The sequence below is a fragment of the Schistosoma haematobium genome, chromosome 3 (genome assembly GCF_000699445.3).
Source record: "Schistosoma haematobium chromosome 3, whole genome shotgun sequence".
In the NCBI taxonomy this organism is placed as follows: domain Eukaryota; kingdom Metazoa; phylum Platyhelminthes; class Trematoda; order Strigeidida; family Schistosomatidae; genus Schistosoma; species Schistosoma haematobium.
Genome location: NC_067198.1, coordinates 40,157,573 through 40,183,357, shown reverse-complemented (window position 1 = coordinate 40,183,357; position 25,785 = coordinate 40,157,573). Strand labels below are relative to the sequence as shown.

At 35.4% G+C, this 25,785-nt stretch overlaps 3 protein-coding genes across 3 annotated transcripts in view; all 3 read right to left on the bottom strand.

Moving 5' to 3' along the window:
* Nucleotides 1-1,422: 1,422 nt before the first annotated feature.
* Nucleotides 1,423-2,875, bottom strand: MS3_00005779 (uncharacterized protein; the record flags this gene model as incomplete). Its single annotated transcript, XM_012946925.3, has 1 exon — nt 1,423-2,875. The coding sequence occupies one exon, from the start codon at nt 2,873-2,875 to the stop codon at nt 2,150-2,152; it is 726 nt and encodes a 241-aa protein (XP_012802379.3). The 3' UTR covers nt 1,423-2,149.
* Nucleotides 2,876-14,849: 11,974 nt separating this feature from the next.
* On the bottom strand, nt 14,850-15,778 carry MS3_00005778 (uncharacterized protein; the record flags this gene model as incomplete). The annotated part of the gene is made up of 1 exon (XM_012939477.2): nt 14,850-15,778. One exon carries the CDS (start codon nt 15,776-15,778, stop codon nt 15,056-15,058), a length of 723 nt encoding a protein of 240 aa, XP_012794931.2. The 3' UTR covers nt 14,850-15,055.
* Nucleotides 15,779-21,812: 6,034 nt separating this feature from the next.
* Nucleotides 21,813-25,785, bottom strand: part of WDR19_1 (WD repeat-containing protein 19) — a 43,875-nt gene continuing 39,902 nt past the window's right edge. Inside the window, exon 30 of the mRNA XM_051213859.1 lies at nt 21,813-25,432. Within this exon, the coding sequence (XP_051069872.1) occupies nt 25,255-25,432 (178 nt within the window). The 3' untranslated portion in view covers nt 21,813-25,254. The remainder of the gene's footprint in view (nt 25,433-25,785) is intronic.

Genomic DNA, 25,785 nt, shown 5'->3' with positions numbered 1-25,785 from the left:
CTGGTAACATTACCCCACCCTTTATTTATTACGTCATTCCAACTCTTTCTGAATTTTATAATTACATCATAACTGACCGATTTCAATTCACATTAATCTATTTTCAGTTGCTTCATTGAAATAATAATCTTATGTGTTTTAATTCCATGATTTCTAATCACTATTTCAATGTTCTGGAACCTTCCCTCACAAACTCTACACATTCGAAACAAAATTTTATGACCTCATTAACTCTAACTAAATCTTTGCTACGTCATGTTACATATATTCATCCTTCATCGCCCTGTTATGTATAAGTATAAGTATGTCAATATCTATAATAACTTTAAATTTCAAATAATTTAGGTTGTAAGCAGTTGATGAGAACCTAACGAAATAAAATGAATTGATATTATTCTGAGCCAACCTTTGTTCATGCTCTCTTTAAAGTAATAAATTACATACATTGGAGTATACTTATGGTGTCCGTTTTAAATTTCTCACTAACATCACAGTCGATCTCGAAATTTTCCGTGATGTGATTTATCTATTAAAAAGATAGGTTCATCAAGATTACTCAACGTTTTAGATCGTACTTTAGTGCATTATCTTCCATATTTTCATAACTTTGGTGTCTATCATGTGGAAGTCAGTTTTCTTGACAGATCGAAATCTAGCAGTGAATACTGAATAACACTAACGGAATTTCACATACTTGATTTTGTCAAAGATAGAACTCATTCTCGATCATTTTTCCTTTGTGCCCACAATGACATATTGTAGAACTGAGGTGTATTTACGAATGCTTGATCATTCGGTAGTGACCAATACCGTTTATCTCTTGTCTTTCATGAGCTGATCGAATTCTATAGATCAAACTGGAATGTGGTTAAGAGTAGTCTAAGTGACTTGACATTTTCATTTCTATCGATCAGCATTATGAAGGACATGAAATACGAGATATTGTTCACTACACGGTGATCAACTTATTGTGAAATGGTTGTCATTTGGTTTATGTTGAATACTGATGTAATCAGCAAGACCTATCGATAATAACTAGATGCATTTGATCTCCGAGTCAATCTTATCCATATCATATCTTTAGAGTAATCACACTTTATCTTGAATAATGAATTGGTAACCGAATGTCGGAAGATTTCACTTGTTAAAGATATTTCATTGCGAATCGATTATCAAGGCATTTCATGTGATGGATGTGAAGTGGATAGATGAATTAAACTCATTGTAATCAACAGTGGTGTGATACTTGAATTATTTGTGAAAGTAAATGTGAAAGGATGGAAGAGAATTACTAAGTACCGAAGACATGTTCTGGTTCAGTTTGAAACCGAATGCATTTGATATGTTGGAACCGAAATTCAAATAGTCGTGTACGGATTAGACATTCATTATAATACTACGTCCTATACGAACAAAATTCAGTTTGAAATGACTACCTTATATAATGTATTTTAAACAGATTTCAATGAATTGTCTACGTGTAATCATCCGTACGTATCTTCTAAGACAATTGAGGATGAAATCATTAGAATTTATACGTAGACAAGTGCATCGAAAACGCGATCATTCTATCATTTTCTTGTTTCGACTATCATGTTCATCCTGTAACATGATTGATAATCCACGTGTGAATAGATTAAATGTACGGTGCAATTTGTCTGGATTGATAGGTGTGAATGAAAGGAAATGTTTGTGGTGTCTTTTGTTTTCAAATACATTTACCCACCTGTTCTTACAATGCATGGTCTGTTACAATGAATTATAAGAGTTTGCAAATGTGATTTAGAAGAATACAAATGGTTTTTAAGAGATTTCATCTTCCAGTGATGAGGGAGATGAAAGTAGTGAATTTTGTAGACGAGGAATCAATATGATGACGAGAGTGAACCTAATGTAGCTAACATACATTGGTTGTGAAGAATGATTTGAAAGAAAAGAATGAGGGATTGGTAAGAACAAAATCATATTGATTGTTGATGTGAACAGATGATGGATGGAATTCATTGTCAGTTTATGTCACTAATTCATGGTTGATATAGTTTAATTTGATGTGATTCACGAAGAAACAGTAATGGGAAATTGAGTATTAATTTCGAACAAGGAATCTTCATTAACGTGTGGACATGTAAATTTAAGATATTTGTTTAATTCATTTTCGACGTGGCAATTGGGTACTGTTTGATTCCCTTTGAATGTTTTCGAAAGTACGATTATTAGACGTTTGATCATGTTTTTCATTTACGAAGTGACTCCCACCCTCACTAGATTTCCTATCATTTCGAGAAAGTTGCGACTTATGTCCACCTGACATAAACGCATGTTGTTCTTCTTGGATGTATCCACCGAGTTTACTACGCTTCCGACCCTCCGAAATGTATCCATTCACATCGAACACATCACGTATTTTCTTTCTATCGAAACTGTCTGCCTCACCATAACTTTCGAATGTGGTAGTTCGTTTCTTTTGACCATTGCGATCGTAGCCAGAACGTTTTCTGAATATGGTTTTCACATGTGATTTACTGCCTCGTCTACGTTTTCCGAGGAATGTTTGGTAACCGGTAGTATAAATATCACTTCTTTTTTGATTTGAGTATTTCAGTTGGAATTTTCGTTGTGAAGATTGGAATCCGACATCACCACTTGAACTTGAACGTGAGTCTTTGCTGTTTTCCTGAGAATGTTTATTTTTAGTTTCTCTCGTTTCCGTTCTACTGAACTCAGAATTGTGTTTATTTGAATCTGACATTCTTCTTTCCATTGTTTCATTTTTTCTCGAATCGTTTTCATCGATTTCATGGTTATTACTTTCTGTTACACATAGTATAGAGTCTAGAGCGATTGCTAATAACAAACACATGAAATTTGTTCTCATTATAGTTAGTTTGAAGTGAAAACCATCGAGTTATATCAATAAATTTATACGTCGTACATTGATATTTACTTATTCGTTTATTTATTGTAATTCAGTTGTTCGTAAAACTCATTATAAATTCGTATTTAATGAACATGTGATGGAATGTGAGCAGTGCATTCTGAGGAATCGATATTTAGCGTATTTTAATAACATTACGTTTATTTCATGTTTTTTATGAGGTGAACTGATTTATCTCGTTCTGTCATTCATAAGTGGATTTCTTTGAGTTTGTATTTTGTTTTATTTCGTTGACTTATTATCTATATGTATATAGATATATTTTACTGATTTTACTGTAAGGGATTTTACATTTCTATTCTTTATCTAGGACTGGTATTCAATAAGTGATGGGTTGATTGGACTGTAAATATATTGTTTGTTTATCTAACGTTTTATTAACTTACATGAAGCAAATATAATGTTATAGAAGAAGATAGTCTTGTTATGCATAACTGAATTGAGGATATATGGTTGATTGCTGACTATTATATACATCGAAACCAAGGTCAGATCATGATGACAATATTGTTGGGATACTTAATGGTTTTTGTAAATCTATTTATGTTTTTCACTAGGTATATACTGAAATGTTTGCTTTATTAAGTTCATAGTATGTTTAGTATCAATCGTGTATTCTTTATTGAAGAAATTTATTTGGTTAGAAATTCCTTGTCATAGATATTTTATATACTCGTTTAGTGATAGCGCGCCAATAATCTATTTTAATTCGTCGCATGTTATAGACTGGGCTTATATTTATCAATTTATTTTTACATTTATTCAAGAGTCATTCAGGTTATCTATTCAACAATCTATGTGCACGGAATTAGTGATATCTCAATGACTGTATTTATCGTTTATTTGTATTTCTAAACAGTACAGAAATATTTGAATGGAGTAAAGAGATTGTGACTAGCAATGAAATTCTAGATAAGTAATTCAGTTTATTTGGGACTCTTCAGTTGGGTTCGCTAGGATCCCAGTTTTAATGTTCGCTTTAGAGTACAAACTAAGTACACAGGATTTGAACCCAGGATCTTAGACCTCGGTCCGCAACCCTTTACTGATAATTATCATGTGCTAACTAGTGACTGGCTTCAAGATAGATTTCCTGGAGTTCTAGTGAGAAGTCTTGATAAGTGGAGTTCATTTATATCTGTTATGAGGCAGTTACTGAAGACAATAGAAGACGTTTGCGCAATATCGTGGATTAGTTGAAGTTAGACATTAACATTGTTGGATGCCGTCTTAGTGGTCTAGAAGTTAAGTAAATGATTTCACCGAGAACAGAAAATTTTCTTCGCTGAATTCTCTTTATTTTTAAATTGATATGTTTCACATGAAATGAGTAAAATCCTTAAATTACAACATGTTTTATGATTAATTCACTAAAATTTTTTGTAACTCACGAGCAGGAAATTTACTTATACTCTCTGATACACGAATTAACATTTTGGCGCCATGTAAATGTTCACCATTTTTAACATGAACCTTACAAGAGAAATAAACATTTCATAAAAAAATACCATACATATATAAGTAGTAGGAAGGGACACTTTTTGAAGTTACTAATATGGACACATAAGTAGTATAAGTGATGATTTAGGTAAAGTTAAACAAATGAAGAAAATTTTAGTGAAGTTTTATAGTGGCTAATATCAGAATACAGAATGCGTGTCTCGTTGTATTTGAGACTGATGAACTAGATGCAATTACATTCCAGTGTTAATATTTATATCGGGACTCAAACCTATTAGTTTTTGCTTGAAACACCGATTGGATTATGTAGTTTGTTACTGAATCCAGATGTTCACTGCTAGCTTATGAATAACATTATAAATAGCTGGAGATATCGTGAAAATTCAATAAAGATACATATAAGTCTAAAGTGATTAATCAAAGAACATTGTAGCGGATAAAAGCTTAATTATAGATAAATGATAAAATATGTAGATTTCAGTTAGTTTAAAGAAGAACTATGAAGTAAAAGAGTGCCAAAAACAGAGGAACCAAATAAAAGAACGATTTGAAATTTACAATAGAAGTAGATGATTTGTTACCATGGTAAGGAAAAATAAAAACACTGGTTTCTTTTTTAGCAATAATTTCAGAAGAGCACGGCTTATTTTTTAATTGGTCGCCTTAAAAGATTTAGTAGTGTCTACTTTATAATCTGATCATGAAAACAAGTAATTACCAAATTGATGCACTATTAAAAGTATGTAGACTACAAGTTTATTGTAAATAGCAGATTCATCTGTAACTACTTAAATAACTGCGTAATTTACCTCGTTCAAAATTGTTTGATGAGGTTAACGAAAAATATTACAAACCTATCTCTCTCAAAAGATTTTAATATCCTAACCTTATCGGTCATCATATGTGCTACCGACATCAGTGTTAGATGTTAAGAAAAAATCCTTGTCCCAAGCATAGTTTGCTCCACATGAATCTGTGTTAAATTATAAATCTATTGAGGTACGGGGTGCAAGTCCAAATTTCTAGAGTAGCATTAGGTCCTTCTCAAGTGACAGATATCCTTTAATGTTCATCATCTATAAGCAAAGAGTTTAACTTCAAGGAGCCATGTCAAATACATTTAATCATTCAGGATTGCACCATATACTTGTGTTAAATAACTTAGCCGTACAATTAGACCTGGAGAAAAGCAAGTGTATGGGGGGGAGCAACACGATATTAAATAGTTTTCATTGACTTATCACAATACACTAGTATAATTTACAATATTTTGTAGACAAAACTAATAACATACCTTTGCAAGTATATAAGAATGTAACAAAGTTAAATTTTCAAACATTTCAAATGGAACATGGATATTTCTTTGTCTTAATTCTTGTACCATACTGAACAACAAATCATGTGCATTTCGATAATTTCCATTGATTTGTTCTTCATTAGCTATAATCACAGCTGTTCTAGCTGCTTGATAAAAATACGCTATTTAGCGTATTTTTATCACACTTCACTATATATTTGAAATTTTCGAATAATTGAAATATATAGTTTTGATTAATTTTTATGCACAATAAATGATTTTAGTAACTGTGTCTGGGTTCTGTTTCATGCTTACTCATTTGATATTTCATTTCATAGTTGACCATTGACCTATCATGTTTGTACAACGTCGAATCCAAAAGTCGAAGTATGAAATGTTACGAAATAACTTCATTTCGCAAATTCCGATATTAGTAGACATTCATATTAAGAAGCGACAAATAAACCCTAAATTTTCTCTCGTTAACTCAAAATGTTACCAATATGGAGAAAGGGAATGGATAATATAATTAGTGTACAGATACACATATACAGAAAATGTATACGTGAAGAATTACAAGGACAGAAATATCAGAAGTATGTCTATTAAAGGTCACAATAAGCTAAGAAGAGAACTGGAGGGCATAGTTGACTCAATTGTCACATGGTGTCTGATCTATGAAATTCTGTAGAAAATATGTAATGAAAGACAGAGAAGCTGCTGCAGATGGTCAGCGTCTACACTGATTAACGTAAACAATAAAATACTTATGAAAGCTCTTTATGGACGAACTAATAACTACATTACCAAAGTTACCTTTGTGGGATGATTAGAAGTATTCGAATTAATGTGCTTACTAGGAATTCCAAAATAATGCGATTTAAAGCAATTGGAACCAGATGAACACAAGTGAACGTATAATATTTTGGACTCGTGATAAGTGTGCAATCAAGTACAAAGGAATCGTCAATTAGTACAATTACCGCTACCGCAACAGTTTGAAGTGGAATTTAAATTTCTGTAATCAATCGTACTTCTCTTTAGGTTCATTGTATGTTTATCCGACTGTGTATTGGATGTAAATTCTGTATGATCTAGAGTATACCCATTAGTATTAGAATTAACAGCGGAATTGGAACAGACTCACCTGGTTCCGGGGATTGTATTTGATCGAAATGTTAGTTGTGTGTACTTAAATGATTGGTATCTAGAATTCGAACCATAAATTTTCCAATATTCTTCACCACAATCTTTTCGGATGATTGAAGATCCTTTCCACCATGATATGTAACTTCTGCAGATTCAAAAACCTCATATTCAAACGGGAAATCCTTCCTTTTGATGGCTTTGATTGTGTCTTCTTCACTACGGAATGTTAGGCATTTCTATATTACAGTAGAAATATGTCCACCCCTCTTCTTTAGTTCATCAGATGTTGAGGCACAGTGGAATTAGCAGCGGTTTTTAATGTCCTGACAAACGTTTTTTCTTGATCATTAGAACAAGGAAGCCTGATGTTTAGACGGCATCCGTGAACTATGACGGAGTCTTCAGAAGTAATAGAAGAGGCGAAGAGTTCCACCCAATCAGAACGTAATGAAGCTTTCTAGAATAACAACGCGGTATGCTACTATTGATCAGTAACATAACATGCCTCTTTGCGGATTGGTTGAATTATAATATTAGTTCAACAGACACTAATATTTAGAAAATACTCATGATTTTCTGTACATTTTGATTCTTGCCCAACGAGCACTTTCTTCAATCTTCTGTCTTCTCAGTTGCTACTTGGGATTGTTCTAGCGTCCGAGTGCTCAGGTCACACGCGGTATATTAAGAAACTAAGCTTTAGATATAACTCCTGAAAGCAGTGAACATATGTCTACCTCCTATACCGTTCAATTAGGTAATGACAATATCTGTAGCGAAATGAGATCCGTGATCGGTCACTAATACCATAGGGACCATCTCCCGACTAAAATCCTTCATAATGCTTAGATTGCAAAGTTTTGAAAAGAGCCTCAGCATCCTTAGAAAGAGAATTAATGGAGAAAAATGTTCAAGTTATTTGTTGGGAAATGAACTGCAATGGTCTAAATAAATTCTCTGCCGGGTAGCAGTAGATATTGGCCATGGAGTCCAATTCGAAGGATGATTTTTAGATTTAATATACTCCATATTTGTCCGCTCTACGACGTATATCTGCATTTAACCTTGACAAGGATTTCATTTCCTCAACGCTAAAATATCCATTATGAAAACCTTCAAGAACAGATTTACATAATAAAGGAGGAATAACAACACGATCATTTAAACAGAAAACACCATCCGGATTGGTGGATAACTTATCCCGCTTTGAAAAATAGATGGAAAATCTACGTTTCAGATTAGCATTCCAAAATTTTCGAATATCACTAAATATACATCCAAAGTGTCGACGAGTTTCTCGTGTGAGATCTGAACGTCTCGTCGCTAAAGTTTGCACTAATAAACCATCTGCAATATTGACAGGTTTATCTTGCAATGCGTGTCAAGAAATGTGGTCAACATGTTGAATTTGTTTGAGACTTCTTGACTTAATCGTATGGTTATTGGCACTCAGAGCTGTACTCCATCGTTGAACCATGGCAGCTGAGATACGTGCTAAGGATTTTTCAGAATGATAAATAAACTTTAAAGCTTCAAGATTAGTAACAATAGTGAAGTTTTTCGAATAAATATTTATGAAGTCGTTTAGCAGTCCAAAAATCAGCTAATGCTTCTCACTGAGTTTGTGAATAACTTTGTTCAGCAACTGTAAGTTTTCATGGAACACTAATTACTGGTCTACGTTTCTGCTCAAAAACTGCACTAGTTCCTATAGGTGATGTATCAGTATTAAGTACAGAATGTGCACTAGGGGAATAATTTAGATTTAGACTTCCACTAGAATTTCGTTTAACTAAACACTTGAAGAATGGTAGTTTACTATGTTGATCTTCCTTTGTGAAAGTGAATTTGATGTTTTGCGAGAATGTGTTTGTGTTTAAAGAAATCTCCAAAAGGGTTTTTAAATAATGAAAAATGTGTTATGTACATATCTGCGACAGATGCATAGTCTGTTGTTACTGGCAAAAATATAAGACTCAATTGGAGACATAAATAAATTGGCAACAATCGGCGATACTGGAGATCCCAAGGCTACTCCTTTTGTTTGTTTATTGAAAGTCCCTGTGAAAATGAATATTGTTGAATTCAAGAACAGTTTGAGCGATTTCATGATTGAACTAATGCTTAATGGACATCTGCTAGATAGAGTATTTTCATTCTCTAGTAAATCATTCACGAAGTCTATGCATTTATCAATTGGAATACTAGTGCATAAAGCTACAACATCATTGTTTACCATTGTTTCGTTATCGTTGATGGATAATAACGAGATATTTGATTCTAATTCTTATGAATCCTGTACAACATTAATGAAGCTATGTTGAAGTGGCTTCAGTATGCTTCTTAGATATTAAGATAGAGCATATATGCGGGTACCAAAAATGTTTGAATTTTTCATTACCACCTTCTGACACACAAATTAATACAATGACATATCATACTAATTCAACTTGATCAAACATAACTTGACATTTACATATTCAGATCTATAATGATTTTTAATGTACGCAAAATATTCCACTTTGTTTCTTTTGCACTATTTAAACTTATGTTCATTTTATTTCGGTTATGTATTTACTCTGAAAAAGTGACTTATATTAAGTCCTGAAATATAAGAAATCAAATTTTCTACCTATTAGGGTGTAACAAAATATATACATATTATTGCGTTCACTTATGTTTAAAAATGGTTTATGATTGATCTGCATGACAAAATAGGTCTATCACCTTGAATATGATATCATAGTTATTCATTCGTTTTTCTCCTCTGTTTCTTCGTACAATGTATATTTATTTTGCTGAATAATTGAAGCGGTAACTCAGACATGATGTTCAAAAATGAGATCCAATAAGTATATAGACAAATCAGCTTAATGAAATGTTAATATTCAGTTGATGAATATGCTGGTTTCTTCAATTTAACCGTAAACTATGTTACATTTATAGAACTTGATGGTTAAACTAAGTAGACTTTATTGAATGAAAATGTGAAATAAGAGAACAATTGTCAAAACTTTAACAAGGCAAGTGAAATGGAGATTCCTAAATGGCCACTTATTAAATAAAAAATCTTTTTGTATAAATCCATTTGCTCAAAGCAATTGAAACAAATGTAAAATAAATTCCGAGAGAAGTAGTGTGACAGATATATTGAAAATTATTCGATGAGACTATAATTTATTGACGACGTTTCAATGATGTCGTAATGACTTTAAGAAAATTCAATCATTTATTAGGGTCGAAACAAGGTTATGGATTAGTATGAGGAAATAGGATTAGGATTCAGAGTTGGAAAATGAGGTTATTAATTAGATTTGCGGTTTTCTCCACGAGGTGACATCACCCATAATGACAAAATGCTGTTCAACCATATAGACGATTGAATTTTGCGTAAAAATTCAAGACTTAATACCTTAAATCCTATTGACTCATCCATGAATTGTCTTTTCACCGATATTTTATATTTAAATAAACGTAAAGTAGCTGAAATTTGATGTTTGATTTCGGTTTTTGGTGAAGTGAACTACATACAGATGGTTCGATATTGAGTTAGTTAGTTATTTATGTTAGGTGTATTGTACAGGGATTTCATTGAGTTCATTAAAGAAACATCACATTGAAATGCATTCCCATCACTTGATCTTGAAGAGAGATCTCAAACTAGTTTGTGCGCCTATGAATATTTATTAAGAAAGGTGTTTGAAGTTGATGTTGAATTTAATTATGAGAGTAAAATAATGAATGACAGCTTTGGATTAAAGTCCATTTCGTTAGTTTTAGGGTTTAGACATATTATTAAGAAACTTTAAGTGGGTTAGAAAAATGTAAAGTGTTTTCAAACAGTATATAGTTGTTCTGGTCATTAACCATCAGAAGCGTCATTCTTGGTTGCTTCTTTTTATGGTACAATTTAATATTGACCGAAAAGATGGTAGTTCAAGAAATTAAAACACAAGTATTTTCAATAATAGTTCGTTTAAATTAATTGATCTCACGTTAGTGGTGAGAAAAGCACGGTTGTAACGCTTCAGACTGTGAAACTGGGTTGCCTGGGTCTGAATCCACTATGGAGCATCAGCTCCATCAGGACCGGAGATACAACTTATTATTGAGTGTTAGCTGACACGAAACGTATTTCTTCGGTCTACTGTTAACTGCTTCTACCTGACCTATCTTTGGTGTTTCAGTCAACTGAGTTGCTTTCGTTCACTTCTTAATGACTAACAGAAAGCATTGTCAGGTGTACCATTGTGATTACATCTCAGTCCTACAGGATGTCAGTCGCGGCTCGGATAGCACAGTGGTAACGTCTCTGACTCTGAAGCTGCCGCCAGGGAGCACCTGTTCCCTCAAGATTACAGGTACACCTTGCTGAAGAGTGCCAAGTAGCACGAAGCCCGGGTCCAGGGTTTCTTGTTGACTACCTCCAACCACCATCTAAACCTCAATATATAGTCCCCGCAGTGTCGAGTCACCTAGACTGGTGGCCACATTGCAACATGATCGATAGCATTCGATCTGCACTAATAATAAGGACTAAACACGCATGACATTGATCACCACGCAGTGATCAATAAATTGTGATCAGTAGTACCATCCTCACACAATAGTTTCTGATGTGGATTATTCCGGACGTTTAAGATTCTAGTGGAATGTTATCAATGGGTCCAAAAAGATATTTACATGTTGCGTTTATTGAAAAAGAATATAAATCCACTGTCAGAATTATTGAGTATGGGTAAATATATAAAAGAGGTGAAGTTTGTAACATTTTGGATTTCTAGGTAGAAAAGTGTGTGATAATTTATGTGCTTTTTTGAGCATAGCAGCGAATATACGATCGTAGCTACACGCTTCATGGTTGACGATTATTTTATAAATAAATTATCCACAATCTTATGAACCCACTGAAGACACTTAAACTGATAAGGTGGGTTGCGTAATAATTGAACAGGATTTGAAGAGTTTACATAAGTTAAGAGAATTAAGTGGATGGAAATGTATGAGTGAAGTGGTGGTTTTAATGTAAATAAAATGAGGATTCGGTAAAGGAAGACCACATAGCAAAATGAACACTGACAAAGTAGTGACAAAAATGATTCATCGGTGTAGTAATAGGTTGATCGCTGTCTCTTATTGGATACAAAAATCACGTTTGAGTTTCTTTTATCTCAATTGCCTCAGCAAACTGTAGAGAAGCTGTGTTTCTTTGTCTGCTAATAACTTTGAAGACTTGAGAAATGTCAGTGGTGTGCCCGGTGTCAAGTAAATACCGAGCCATTCCACTGTTAAGAGCCTTTGTCGCTCGCAGTCTCAATTTCTTTGGAACATGCTTGAAAATGTGAACATGTACTCTTCTCTCGGTTCTTCCAATGTATGTGTTTTGGCACGTACATGTAAATTGGTAAATACAGTTGAAGGACCTGTCAATTTTTTGTTTGTTTGAGCAAGCAGTTCGTTTTACATAACGTCGTCAATTTCGCTGATGGATAAACCGCCTTCAACACGGAATTTACCCTGTCATTAATTTTTCTAATGATTTCATTTCCTTTGAGTTGAGTATGATAACTTGTCACTCGTTTGAATCGTTGAAAACGTATAAGTTAAATTGTATTCTAATTGATATTATGTGACATGAACTGCAATAAGTTGGTTAGAACGTGCATGTAACAATCACATTAACAAAATGGTGAGATGAAAGAGACAAATCATACTAAATTGTAAGATGGATAAAATCTAGTTTTAGGAATAACAAATTATCATTACATAGACTGTTATATCTATTGAAGCGTCTAAATTACACAATCAAGGTATGTGCAATTTGTCTAAAAAGCGGTTCTTTATTGAATAATAAACATAAAGTAGTTACAAACCTCAACTTGTAAGGTATTTGTGGTGTTTGCCACGTCCGTACATTCTGCAATAGTAACGAAGAATAGTTACAACATACGATATTGCTAATGACAGTTGATAGCTGTGTCTAAACTTGATAGCAGTTTATTAACAAGCTAAGACAATATGGCGATCACTGCGTTTAAACAACGAATAAACGACGATATAAAAACTGTGAATAACTGCTACAGGCATTGAAATAAACTAATTTAATGATAAATACAATAAATCTTATATGTAGAATATTACACGACGAACTTGTATTACAACATAAGCGTAGAAATTGCTAGGATTACAACTACTTACTGAATATTAATAAGTTGTATAAAACAGTGCACAAAAGAGTTGAAGGGACGAGAATAAAGACAGAGAACGTAAAGAGACTCAACATAGAATAAATTTATTCACGATCCCCTTTAAGCATCAAATTTCGGCAATGTTGCTTAGTCTATTATAAATCAAAGTTTGCACTTAGGAGGCATAAAATCTGGATACTTCGCTGAACTTAATACCGAATGATTTTTATTGGTTTTACTGTTATGTCGATTGATGGCTTATTGATGGAACTGTTTATAAGTATTTCGAAAGATATAACTAACAATAATAAAATGCATACATTAAACTTTACTTATGATGTATATTTTAAATTTCTCACTAACATCACAGTCGATCTCGAAATTTTCCGTGATGTGATTTATCTATGAAAAGGATAGGTTCATCAAGATTACTCAACGTTTTAGATCGTACTTTAGTGCATTATCTTCCATATTTTCATAACTTTGGTGTCTATCATGTGGAAGTCAGTTTTCTTGACAGATCGAAATCTAGCAGTGAATACTGAATAACACTAACGGAATTTCACATACTTGATTTTGTCAAAGATAGAACTCATTCTCGATCATTTTTCCTTTGTGCCCACAATGACATATTGTAGAACTGAGGTGTATTTACGAATGCTTGATCATTCGGTAGTGACCAATACCGTTTATCTCTTGTCTTTCATGAGCTGATCGAATTCTATAGATCAAACTGGAATGTGGTTAAGAGTAGTCTAAGTGACTTGACATTTTCATTTCTATCGATCAGCATTATGAAGGACATGAAATACGAGATATTGTTCACTACACGGTGATCAACTTATTGTGAAATGGTTGTCATTTGGTTTATGTTGAATACTGATGTAATCAGCAAGACCTATCGATAATAACTAGATGCATTTGATCTCCGAGTCAATCTTATCCATATCATATCTTTAGAGTAACCACACTTTATCTTGAATAATGAATTGGTAACCGAATGTCGGAAGATTTCACTTGTTAAAGATATTTCATTGCGAATCGATTATCAAGGCATTTCATGTGATGGATGTGAAGTGGATAGATGAATTAAACTCATTGTAATCAACAGTGGTGTGATACTTGAATTATTTGTGAAAGTCAATGCAGAAGGATAGAAGAGAATTACTAAGTACCGAAGACATGTTCTGGTTCAGTTTGAAACCGAATGCGTTTGATATGTTGGAACCGAAATTCAAATAGTCGTGTACGGATTAGACATTCATTATAATACTACGTCCTATACGAATAAAGTTCAGTTTGAAATGACTACCTTGTACAATGTATTTTAAACAGGGTTCAATGTGTTGTCTACGTGTAATCATCCGTACGTATCATCTAAGACAATTGAGGATGAAATCATTAGAATTTATACGTAGACAAGTGCATCGAAAACGCGATCATTCTATCATTTTCTCGTTTCAACTACCATGTTCATCTTGTAACATGATTGATAATCCACGTGTGAATAGGTAAAGTGTACGGTGCAATTTGTCTGGATTGATTGGCGTGAATACAAGGAAATGTTTGTGGTGTCTTTTGTTTTCAAATACATTTACCCACCTGTTCTTATAATGCATGACCTATTACAGTGAATTTTTAAAGTTTGCAAATGTGATTTAGAAGAATACAAATGGTTTTTAAGAGATTTCATCTTCCAGTGATGAGGGAGATGAAAGTAGTAAATTTTGTAAACGAGGACTCAATATGATGATGAGAGTGAACCTAATGTAGCTAACGCCCATTGATTGTGAAAAGCGATTTGAAAGAAAAGAATGAATGATTGGTAGGTACAAAATCATATTGATTGTTGATGTGAACAGATGATGGATGGAATTCATTGTCAGTTTATGTCACTAATTCATGGTTGATATAGTTTAATTTGATGTGATTCACGAAGAAACAGTAATGGGAAATTGAGTATTAATTTCGAACAAGGAATCTTCATTAACGTGTGGACATGTAAATTTAAGATATTTATTTAATTCATCTCCGACGTCGTTGTAGGGTACTGTTTGCACTAATTTTAATGTGATCCTGAGAGTCAGAATGAGATCTATGATTATGAGTTTCATTTGCAAATTGACTTCCACCCTCACTAAATTTGCCATCATTTCGAGAAAGTTGCGACTTATGTCCACCTGACATAAACGCATGTTGTTCTTCTTGGATGTATCCACCGAGTTTACTACGCCTCCGACCCTCCGAAATGTATCCATTCACATCGAACACATCACGTATTTTCTTTCTATCGAAACTGTCTGCCTCACCATAACTTTCGAATGTGGTAGTTCGTTTCTTTTGACCATTGCGATCGTAGCCAGAACGTCTTCTGAATATGGTTTTCACATGTGATTTACTGCCTCGTCTACGTTTTCCGAGGAATGTTTGGTAACCGGTAGTATAAATATCACTTCTTTTTCGATTTGAGTATTTCAGTTGGAATTTTCGTTGTGAGGATTGGAATCCGACATCATCATTTGTACTTGATTGTGAATCTTCCTTGTTTTCCCGAGATTGTCTATTTCTATTATCTCTCGTTTCCGTTTTCCTGATGTCAGAATCTTGTCTTCTTGAATCTGATATTCTTTGTTTTATTGTTTCATTAGATCTGTTGTCTCCACTAGATTCAATGGTAACACTGCCTTTTAGATATAGAATTGAGTCTAAAGCAATTGCTAATAACAAACACATGAAATATGTTCTCATTATATTTAGTTAGTAGTGAAAGCCATAGAGTTATGTGAATAAATTTATCCTTTATTTCTATACGTTTTACATTGATATTTACTCATTCGTTTATTTATTGTAATTCAGTTGTTCGTAAAAACTGATTATAAATTCGTATTTAATGACCATGTGATGGAATGTCAGCAGTGCATCCTGGTGAATCGATATTAGCGTATTTCAATAACATTACGTTTATTAAATGTTTTTTTCATAAACTGGACTGTCTTGTCCTATCATTAATATTTAGAATTCTTTGAGTTTGTAATTTGTTTTCTTTCGTTGACTTATCATCTATGTGTATATAGATATATTTTCCGTTGATACTGTAAAGGATTCTACATTTGTATTCTTTATCTATTACTGTTATTCAATAAGTGATTGGTTCATTGGATTGTGAATCTCATGTTTGACAGATAATTGCCATTTGGACATTAAGCTGAACTTCATGTTTTAATTTAAATCTCATGTTTGTTCATCTAATGTTTTTGATAAGTCGTGTAGGTCGAACGCTATATACGATTCCTAAGCAATCCCAGTAACCCGCAGTCTAGAACTACACAGCGATTTGAACTCCAGAGAGAAGACACAAATATGAGAGAAAACACTTTATCCCAAGGTTCGTTCTAGTACGGAAAATCAAGGGTATTTATAGATGTTGGCGTCTGTTAAATCAACATCTTATTTCAGCCAATTCGTTAACGTCATATTATGCTACCGACCAATGGTAGCACGCCACGCTGGAATTCTCGAACGTTCCATCGTACTCTGATTGGCTAGAGCCCTTCGACTCCTTTTTAGACCTCCGGAGGCTCCGTCGAAGTTCTCCGGAAGCCGACCCAACACCTCCCCCGAATAAGATTTCTTTCTGGGATCTACTTGTAGTTTGACGACTGGGTTGCGACGGCGTTCCATTATTCTTGTCGTCTTCCTTGTCCAAGGCTTCTTTTCAATGTTCCTGGGCGTTCGTAGCATTGGTGCGTCTAAGATTAAATCTAACGGGAAAATCGGCCGGTTACTTAGAGTCAGCACCGTTCTTTTGTCCTTAAGGATTTGATTTGCGTGACGTATACATGTCCCAACAGCTCCTCAAACTCTGTGCAGTACTCTTCCCAGTTTTTGCGCAACTTTGCCCGGCTCCCGTCGGTTCTTCCCGATGTAGGATTTGATGTAAACTTTGTCGCCAACACTGAAGTTTCGGATACTTGTGTCGTGACTGCGCTGATCCACTAATTTGGATGGCCGCATGGCATCGAAGACGGTTCGAATGCGCCTTCCAAACATGGCTTCCGCGGGAGACTTGCCGTCTGGAACATTCGGGTTCGGAGTGGATCTGTAGGATGTTAAAAATTTTGCGATCACCTTCCCGGTTGTCCCTTCTCCTCCCCCTTTCAGTAATGCTCGTTTAAAAGTGTTTACAAAGCGCTCTGCTTGTCCGTTTGATTGTGGATGATAGGGTGGAGAACGAAGATGAGTTATTCCATTTGTTCTACAGAAATGTTTAAACGATTCTGCGGCAAATTGCGAGCCGTTATCTGTCACTAAGGTCTCTGGTACTCCGAAACAGCTAAATAGGGTAGACAACTTGCGGATCGTTTCTGACGTTGTACAATTTGGCATGATATATACTTCCGGCCATTTAGTGAATGCATCTACGATAATTAGAAACATTTTTCCTTGGATTAAACCGTCAAAATCTGCGTGAAGTCTTACCCAGGGTCCTGCAGGCGTAGGCCAATGCTGAGGTTCGCATTTCAAAGGATTTTTAGCTGCTTGAATGCATGATGAACAGTTACGCCATTTATTCTCGATATCTTTGTCCATTGACGGCCAATAAGCATAACTAAGAGCCAACGATTTCATTTTATTGATTCCAGGATGACCACTGTGAAACTGCTTGAGAACCTTGTGACGTAATAACTTCGGAATAACAATTCGATCACCGAACATAATACACGAGTCAACAACCATTAGTGAGTCTCGTCGACGAAAATATTGCAAAAGTTCTCCGCCAAGGCGATTGTTTGGCCATTTGGTCTAGAGATAGCATTTAACTGTGCTCAGTATTTTATCACTTTCAGTGATCTTCTTGATAGTTTCAAAGGTTACTGGGAGTCCATTGATTGCGTCATCCAATACGCGATGAACTTCTTCCTCGGCTTTTATATTTGCTAAAAGAGTCTCCTCTGGCGTTTTTGATTGGGAGCCTTTTAATCTTGACAATGCGTCAGCTTGCCCGAAGGCGGTAGTAGACTGATACTTGATCCTGAAGTCGTAACCCAGAAGCGTGGTTGCCCACCGTTGGAGTCGGTTAGCTGTATGAACAGGAATTCCTTTTTTTGACCCAAAAATGGCTAGTAATGGTTTATGGTCAGTTAATTGTGTGAACTGACGTCCGAATATCATCTTGTGAAATTTCTTTACAGCGAAGATAATCGACAATGTTTCCTTCTCGATCTGACTGTATTTAAGTTCTGCTGACGTTAACGACCTAGCTGCATGTGATATCGCCTTCTCAGATCCATCTGGCATGATGTGAGAAATAACTGCTCCAATGACGTAGTTTGATGCGTCTGATGCCACTACAATGGGTAAGGATGGATCGTAATGGGTGAGCAGCATATCCGAGACTAGTACTTTCTTGATTTCATCGAAAGCGGCTTGGCAAGGTGCAGACCAACTCCATTTTACATTCTTCACCAGAAAGTTATTCAGGGGGGCACGTAATTGATGAAGGTTTGAAATAAAAGCTCCATAATGGCTAACTAGTCCCAAAATGGATCGTAGTGTGGAGACATCCGTCGGTCTGGGCATAGTTTTCACTGCCATGGGTATTCTCCGGATCTGGTCTTCTTCCATCTTTGTCGATTATAAATCCAAGGTAGCGTACTTTTTGCATACAGAAGTCACATTTCTCTGGACGAAGTCGAAGTCCATATTCGGCTATTCGCGTCAGCACCTGGTCAAGCTTCTTTTCTAAGTCTACTCTATCTACTCCCATAATTATTATATCATCTAGGTAAGCTGCAGCACCTGAAACATCTTGTAGCATAGTATCCATTATTTGCTGAAATATGGATGGGGCCGTCTTGACTCCAAAGGGTAATCGATTATACTGGAATAGACCCTTGTGTGTGTTTATGGTAAGCAGGTTTTTAGACTCGTCAGCAACAGGGATTTGTAAATAAGATTCTGATAAATCCAACTTTGCAAAAAGCTTACCTCCGTTCAGTTTAGCAAAAAGATCTTCAGGTAAGGGTAATGGATACTGATGAGTTTCTAAGGCTTCATTCAACCCGGTTGAGTAATCGGCACATAAACGAACGCTACCATTAGTCTTCTTTACTACTACTATCGGTGCGGCCCATTCTGAGAAATTCAGTGGTTCAATGACACCTCGTTTCTGAAGTCGTTCTAGTTCTTGTTCAACCACTGGTAGAGCAGCATATGGTACGGGTCTCCTAGGTCGAAAAACGGGAGTAGCTGCAGGCTTTAGAGTTAACAGTGCTTTGGCTTTCGTACATTCTCCCAATCCTTTTCTAAACACGTTTTGGTGTTAATGTAGCATGGCGTTTTTCTGATTCCATTCTGGGGTGTTGTCTGTACTTACTCGTCTGCAGATACTGTTGATAGACTAATCTGCTAGTTTAGGTGTTTCTATAAGGTCCAACCCCATTAAGTCTAGTGCTGGCTTCTTAGTAAGATACAATTTTGCATTTGTTGTTAACGTACCTTTAGAAACAGTGCATGGCACTTCTCCAACAATATTCAACTTCCCTCCGGATGCACTGTGTGCCAGCTGTGTTGTTGGGAAAACTATGGGTCTCCCAATGTTCTTCCATGTTTCTTGGCTGATTAAAGTAATATCAGAAGCTGTGTCCAGCTGAAGGCGGGTACGGTGTTTATTAATATCCAAGGTTACGTACTTTCTTCGGCGGCAACTTCGTACTGTGTTATGTGATACCAATATCTTGTTGGTTGGAGCACTATATCTGTATTTCTTTGAGTAAGATTTCAAGGAACGTTGTCTATAGTCTCTTCTCCTGCAGAAGTTTTCTTTATGCCCCTTCCGATGACATTTGCTACAACGATGTTCTTTATATAGGCAAAACCTCTTACAGTGCCAACCTCCACATGCCCAGCATAGAGATGATGATTTGTCACTGTTATTTTGAAAATTATGGGTACTGAAACCTTGAAAGACTTTTCTCTGAACTGCATTGACGTTATGGAAACAGTTACCGTTTTCTACCATTGAGGTATCATGCTTTAAATTTACTAACCTTTGGCACTCAGTAGTCTTGCAGGGTCATGTTAGGGCAGTGTTCGAGTTTGCTTAGGATTCTGGTTCGGATATCGGCATCTTCGGGTGAACGCAGGCTGCAGATAGATACTAAGCATTTAAACTGATCTTCAGACATGGACGACAATCTAAACCTCTCACATTCTCGGCTCACAGTTCCTGCATGCTTCACCCAATCATCTCCTGGTTCTTTCGTTAACTTTAAGCACTGGTAACAGATATTAAATAGAGATGATTGTTCTCCGAAGATTTGGGATAGGGTTTTGACTGTATCATCAAAACTAAAATCTCGTGGGTTCTTCGGAAGAATGAAGTTGCTATAGCGTTCATGTTCCATAGTCCCAAGTTTTCTAAGAAGTATTCTGACTTTTGAAGCATCATCTAGTTTGCAAAGATCGATATAAAACAAATCTTTATATTTCCTAAACCACGACTCAAAAGTTACACCTGCTAAACCATCAAAATTAAATTCATGGATGGCATTAATGACTGAATCAGTATGTGATACTTGAGATTCACTAGAAGCAGGGTTTTTCTCGGACAGGCAGAATTTCTGCATCAGGGTTTCCATGATTCTAATTTAGGACTCTTCAAACCTCTTTTCTTGACGCACCATATAAGCTTCTAATTGCTCCAAGGAAATATTCATTGTAGTTTTCATCCCCGTCGCCACTGATAAGTCGTGTAGGTCGAACGCTATATACGATTCCTAAGCAATCCCAGTAACCCGCAGTCTAGAACTACACAGCGATTTGAACTCCAGAGAGAAGACACAAATATGAGAGAAAACACTTTATCCCAAGGTTCGTTCTAGTACGGAAAATCAAGGGTATTTATAGATGTTGGCGTCTGTTAAATCAACATCTTATTTCAGCCAATTCGTTAACGTCATATTATGCTATCGACCAATGGTAGCACGCCACGCTGGAATTCTCGAACGTTCCATCGTACTCTGATTGGCTAGAGCCCTTCGACTCCTTTTTAGACCTCTGGAGGCTCCGTTGAAGTTCTCCGGAAGCCGACCCAACAGTTTTATTACCTTTCATGAAACAAATATAATGTTAGAGAAGAAGATATTCTTGTTATGCATAAATAAATTGAGGATATATGGTTGATTACTGACTATTATATACATCGATATCAAGGTCAGATCATGTTGAGAATATTGTTGGTATACTTAATAGTTTTTGTAAATCTGTTTGTTTTTCACTAGGTATGTAATGAAATGATGTTTTTTGAATTTCATAGTATGTTTGGTATCAATTGTGTATTCTTTATTGAAGAAATTTATTTGGTTAGATACTTCGTTGTCATAGATATTTTATATACTCGTTCAGTGATGGCGCGTGAATAATCTGTCTAAACAGTACAGAAATATTTAAAAATAAAGAAGTCGTGGCTAACAATGAAATTCAGGACAAGTATTCCAGTCTGTTTGGGACTCTTGAGTTGAATTCACTAGGATCCTAGTTTTAAGGTTCTCTTCGGAGTACAAACTAAGTACCTTTATCGATAAACAGTTAACATATTATCTAGAAAACGATTTATTCGATATAGTCTTTAACTTGCCCAGCGGTTACGATAATTTCATTATTATTAGTAAAGACTTGGATCATTCCGTTGTTGATATTTAGGACTGAATTTTGATTATTCATTGATATAATTGATATAAGCTGACGTATAATTGTATAAAATCATACTCGTTGAACAATTTAATAGACTCCTGGAGCCGGCATCTCATTAGACTATGAGTTGAATGTTTGAAGCCATAAGTTACGGTTTCACAGCCCGGATTCTGATATATACAACTGACGAGTCCTAAATAGAAAGATATACATGTTCTGGATTCTATGGTTAGCTGCAAATCATCTATTTTAAGTAACCTTCAACGACATGGCCATATAGAAGCAACCCGCCCACGATCCACAAATAAAAATAGCGACTGACCAATATCCAGTCGTAGATATTAAAAATATGATAATTCGGAGCCCTACCAATAGCAAATTATTTGTGATTAATAATATCTACTTCGACGTTTTGCTTTTACTCACAAATTCTGTAAACTATTCTACGCATTTAAAGAACTTCTGTTTATTTCAGACGCCTAATACAAATCACCACGTATATTTATACTTATCCATATATGAATAATTAATCAGATTTTTTAAAAGACTAAACTCTGAAGGAATTTTAAACCATCCTAATGTTGCGCTCTTTCTTCACACGGATTCGATTAGTATTTATCACTCATTGTTTTAATTTGACAAACTCAGATGATTACGTTGATAATAGGAATTGATAATTGTTTGGTTTTAGTAAATAACATTTTAACTAAACTTATTAGTGTGTATGATACTGCACAGTTGAAAAAGGTCACTATTGCGACCGTATAAAGAAAATTAATAATGAACTTCCAACAAATGATAATTTTTATAGTTGAGATCATGAGTCATTTGAAGCTAGACCACCATGAAAAACCTGAAAGCACCGAACTGCCGTTTCGTCCTATTGTGGGACTCCTCAGCACTGCGCATCCATGACTACTTCGCGGGATTCGAACCCGGGACCTACTGGTCGTGGGTTCTAGATAGAAAGAAAAGTTTTATTCAGAAAAAGATTAAAGAAAACTTATCCTTTTTATAAATAGATGTCCATCAGATAAAATGAAATATACCCACGATGTCATTATAACAAAACAAATATCAGACATAATTCCAAATTAATATGTCTAGTTTACTCAAATAAAGATCAGTCAGTCAGTAATAACATAGAACTTCGTACGTATGTACGGCAGTTCGAGTTGCCATACCACATTAGCACAGAGATGTAGTTTTTGATTCGAGTCAGTAGTACCCGTTTCCTAATAACTGCATTATTTACTCGGTGGCCTCAGGATATACGAGCAATACTTTGAAGACACCTATGATCAAATACTAGTAACCTGCGAATATCCTCTACTCTTACCGGCCATCTTTCACTGCCATAAAGTAGGACGGAACGAACTGCTGCATAGTAAACCCGTCCTTTGGTTAGTAGACGGATATCTCGCCTACGCCATAAATGACGCAAGGTGGCAAAAGCCAGTCCAGCCTTTTGTATCCGTGCTGAGACTTCGTCACACACCAGACCTCAAGAGTTGATGAGACTTCCCAGATAAGTGAAGCGGTCGACACGCTCACTTACTTAACTCCCTATCATTAGTTCAGGTGTCCATGCAGCCCAATCCTGAAGCAACATTTTGCATTTCGAGGGGGAAAATTGCATTCCGAACATGGTAATTTGAAATATGGTTTGTGATATGTTCTACTGATGTCGACAGAAATAAGTAGTGTGTATCAAACAATCGAAAGTGAAATACCTGGTGGTAAAAGGCTAAGATGATCAAAGAAATGAGAACGAGAAGAGAGAAAGTATGGTGTGAAACGAAATAAGTCTGAGATGACTGACTGACACTTTACAAATGAAGTATTTACTGTATGGTTCTTAGATTTTACTAAGATGCTCTGTAATTTTGTGTCCAAATACATCTGATTGTCTACACTTGTGTTCTCGTTCACTACAGTTTACTAACAAGTTAGGTATTTTAAGATATACTTCACTGGGGATTAACTATACGTTAATTTTGAAACTGTGTAAGAACGGCGATTTCAGAGAGTGTGGGAACTGCAGAGGCACCACTCTTCTCTCAATACAAGGAAACGTCTGCAACAGGGTATTTTTGCACAGAATAAAGGACTCCGTAGACGACCAACTTTGAGACCAACAAGCTGGATTCTGTAAGGATTGATCGTGTGCTGACCAAATCGTGACACTACGGAACATTGTGGAACAATAAATTAAATTGAATTTACCACTCTACATCAATTTCATTGACTAAGAGAAAGCATTTGATACAGTGTGCAGAAAAACACTATTGAAGCTTTTTAAATACTAAGCTGTGCCCGACAAGATAGTCAATATCATACGGAATTCCCATTATGGATTGAACCGCAAAATCGCGTATGGAGGACAGCTGACAGACTCGTTCGAAGAAAAAGCAGGTGTCAGGTAAGGTTGCTCATTCACCCTTTTTCTTCCTCCTGGTGATCGAGCGGACCATGAAGACGTCAACATCTGGGGAGAAGCACGGAATACAGTGGACATCTAGGATGCAGTTGGACGATCTAGACTTCACAGATGATCTGGCCCTTCTATCCCAAACGCAACAACAAATGCAAGAGAAGACAACCAGTGTAGCAGCAGCATCAGCAGCAGTAGGTCTCAATATACACAAAGGGAAAAGCAAGATTCTCCGATACAACACAGCATGCATCAATCGAATCACAATTGACGGAGAAGATTTGGAAGATGTAAAATCCTTTACATATTTGGGCAGCATCATTGATGAACAGTGTGGATCTGATGCAGATGTGAAAGCACGGATCGGCAAAGCAAGAGCAGCATATTTAAAACTGAAGAACATCTGGAACTCAAAACAATTGTCAACCAACACCAAAGTCACAATTTTCAATACAAATGTCAAGGCAGTTCTACTGTATGGGACGGAAAATTGGAGAACTACGAAAGCCATCATTAAGAAGATACAAGTGCTTATTAACTGCTCTGTGCGCAAAATACTTCGGATCCGTTGGGCGGACACTGTTAGCAACAACCTACTGTGTGAGAGAACAAAGCAGATTCCAGTGGAGGAAGAAATGAGGAAGAAGCGCTAGAATTAGATAGGACACACATTGGGGAAAGCACCCAACTGTGTCGCAAGACAAGCCCTCACATGGAATCCTCAGGGTCAAAGGAGTAGAGGAAGACCAAAAAACACATTTTGCCGAGAAATGGAAACAGACATGAGAAGAATGAACAAAAATTGGTTAAAACTACAAAGTAAGGATTATCACAGAGTGAGTTGGAGAATGTTGGTCGGCTGCCTATGCTTCATTGGGAGTAACAGGTGCAAGTAAGTAAGTAAGTTGCTTAACCACACTGGTAGGTGCTCACAAACCCGAAATTTCTGTTATAATGAAAAAATTTTTCCATTTTAGAACAGTAAATGATAATCATTTTTTAAAATTTATTTTTTTATTATAATGAAAAGAAAAACAAACTTTTATTTTAAATCATCGGAATAAATATTCTCATTACTTTATCACATTAATATTGTTTATTTACTCAATTCTATATTCTTCTTCTCATTTGATTCATCCTCACATATATCAACATTCAATGAATTAATCCATTGATTTAAAATATCATTTGAGTCAATTAAACGTCGAATACAATCACGTGTTAAATGAATATTACACATTGGACAAATTGGTGTTGGATAGTTTTCAACATATCTACAAGCAACCAAAAAAAAGTATTTGTATAGTATAAATGAAACTTATAATGTTTCCAATAGTGACAATTTAATTAGTATAAAACAATTTAATAAAGTCAGTAATTGAGATCATGAGTCAATTGAAGCTAGATCACCATGGAATATCTGGAAGCACTGGATGGCCGTTTCGTTCTATTGTGGAACTTCTCAGCAGTGACAATTAATCATTTGTTCAAAGGGTAATTTTACCATGGCTTTTAAATCATACAAACTGAGATCAGCTGAGAAACTGAAAAAAAAAACTCAAAGCGCACTAAACTAGTGTTTTGTTATTGTCTGTGAGTTCATAGAAGGGTGCACCAAAAGGTTCAC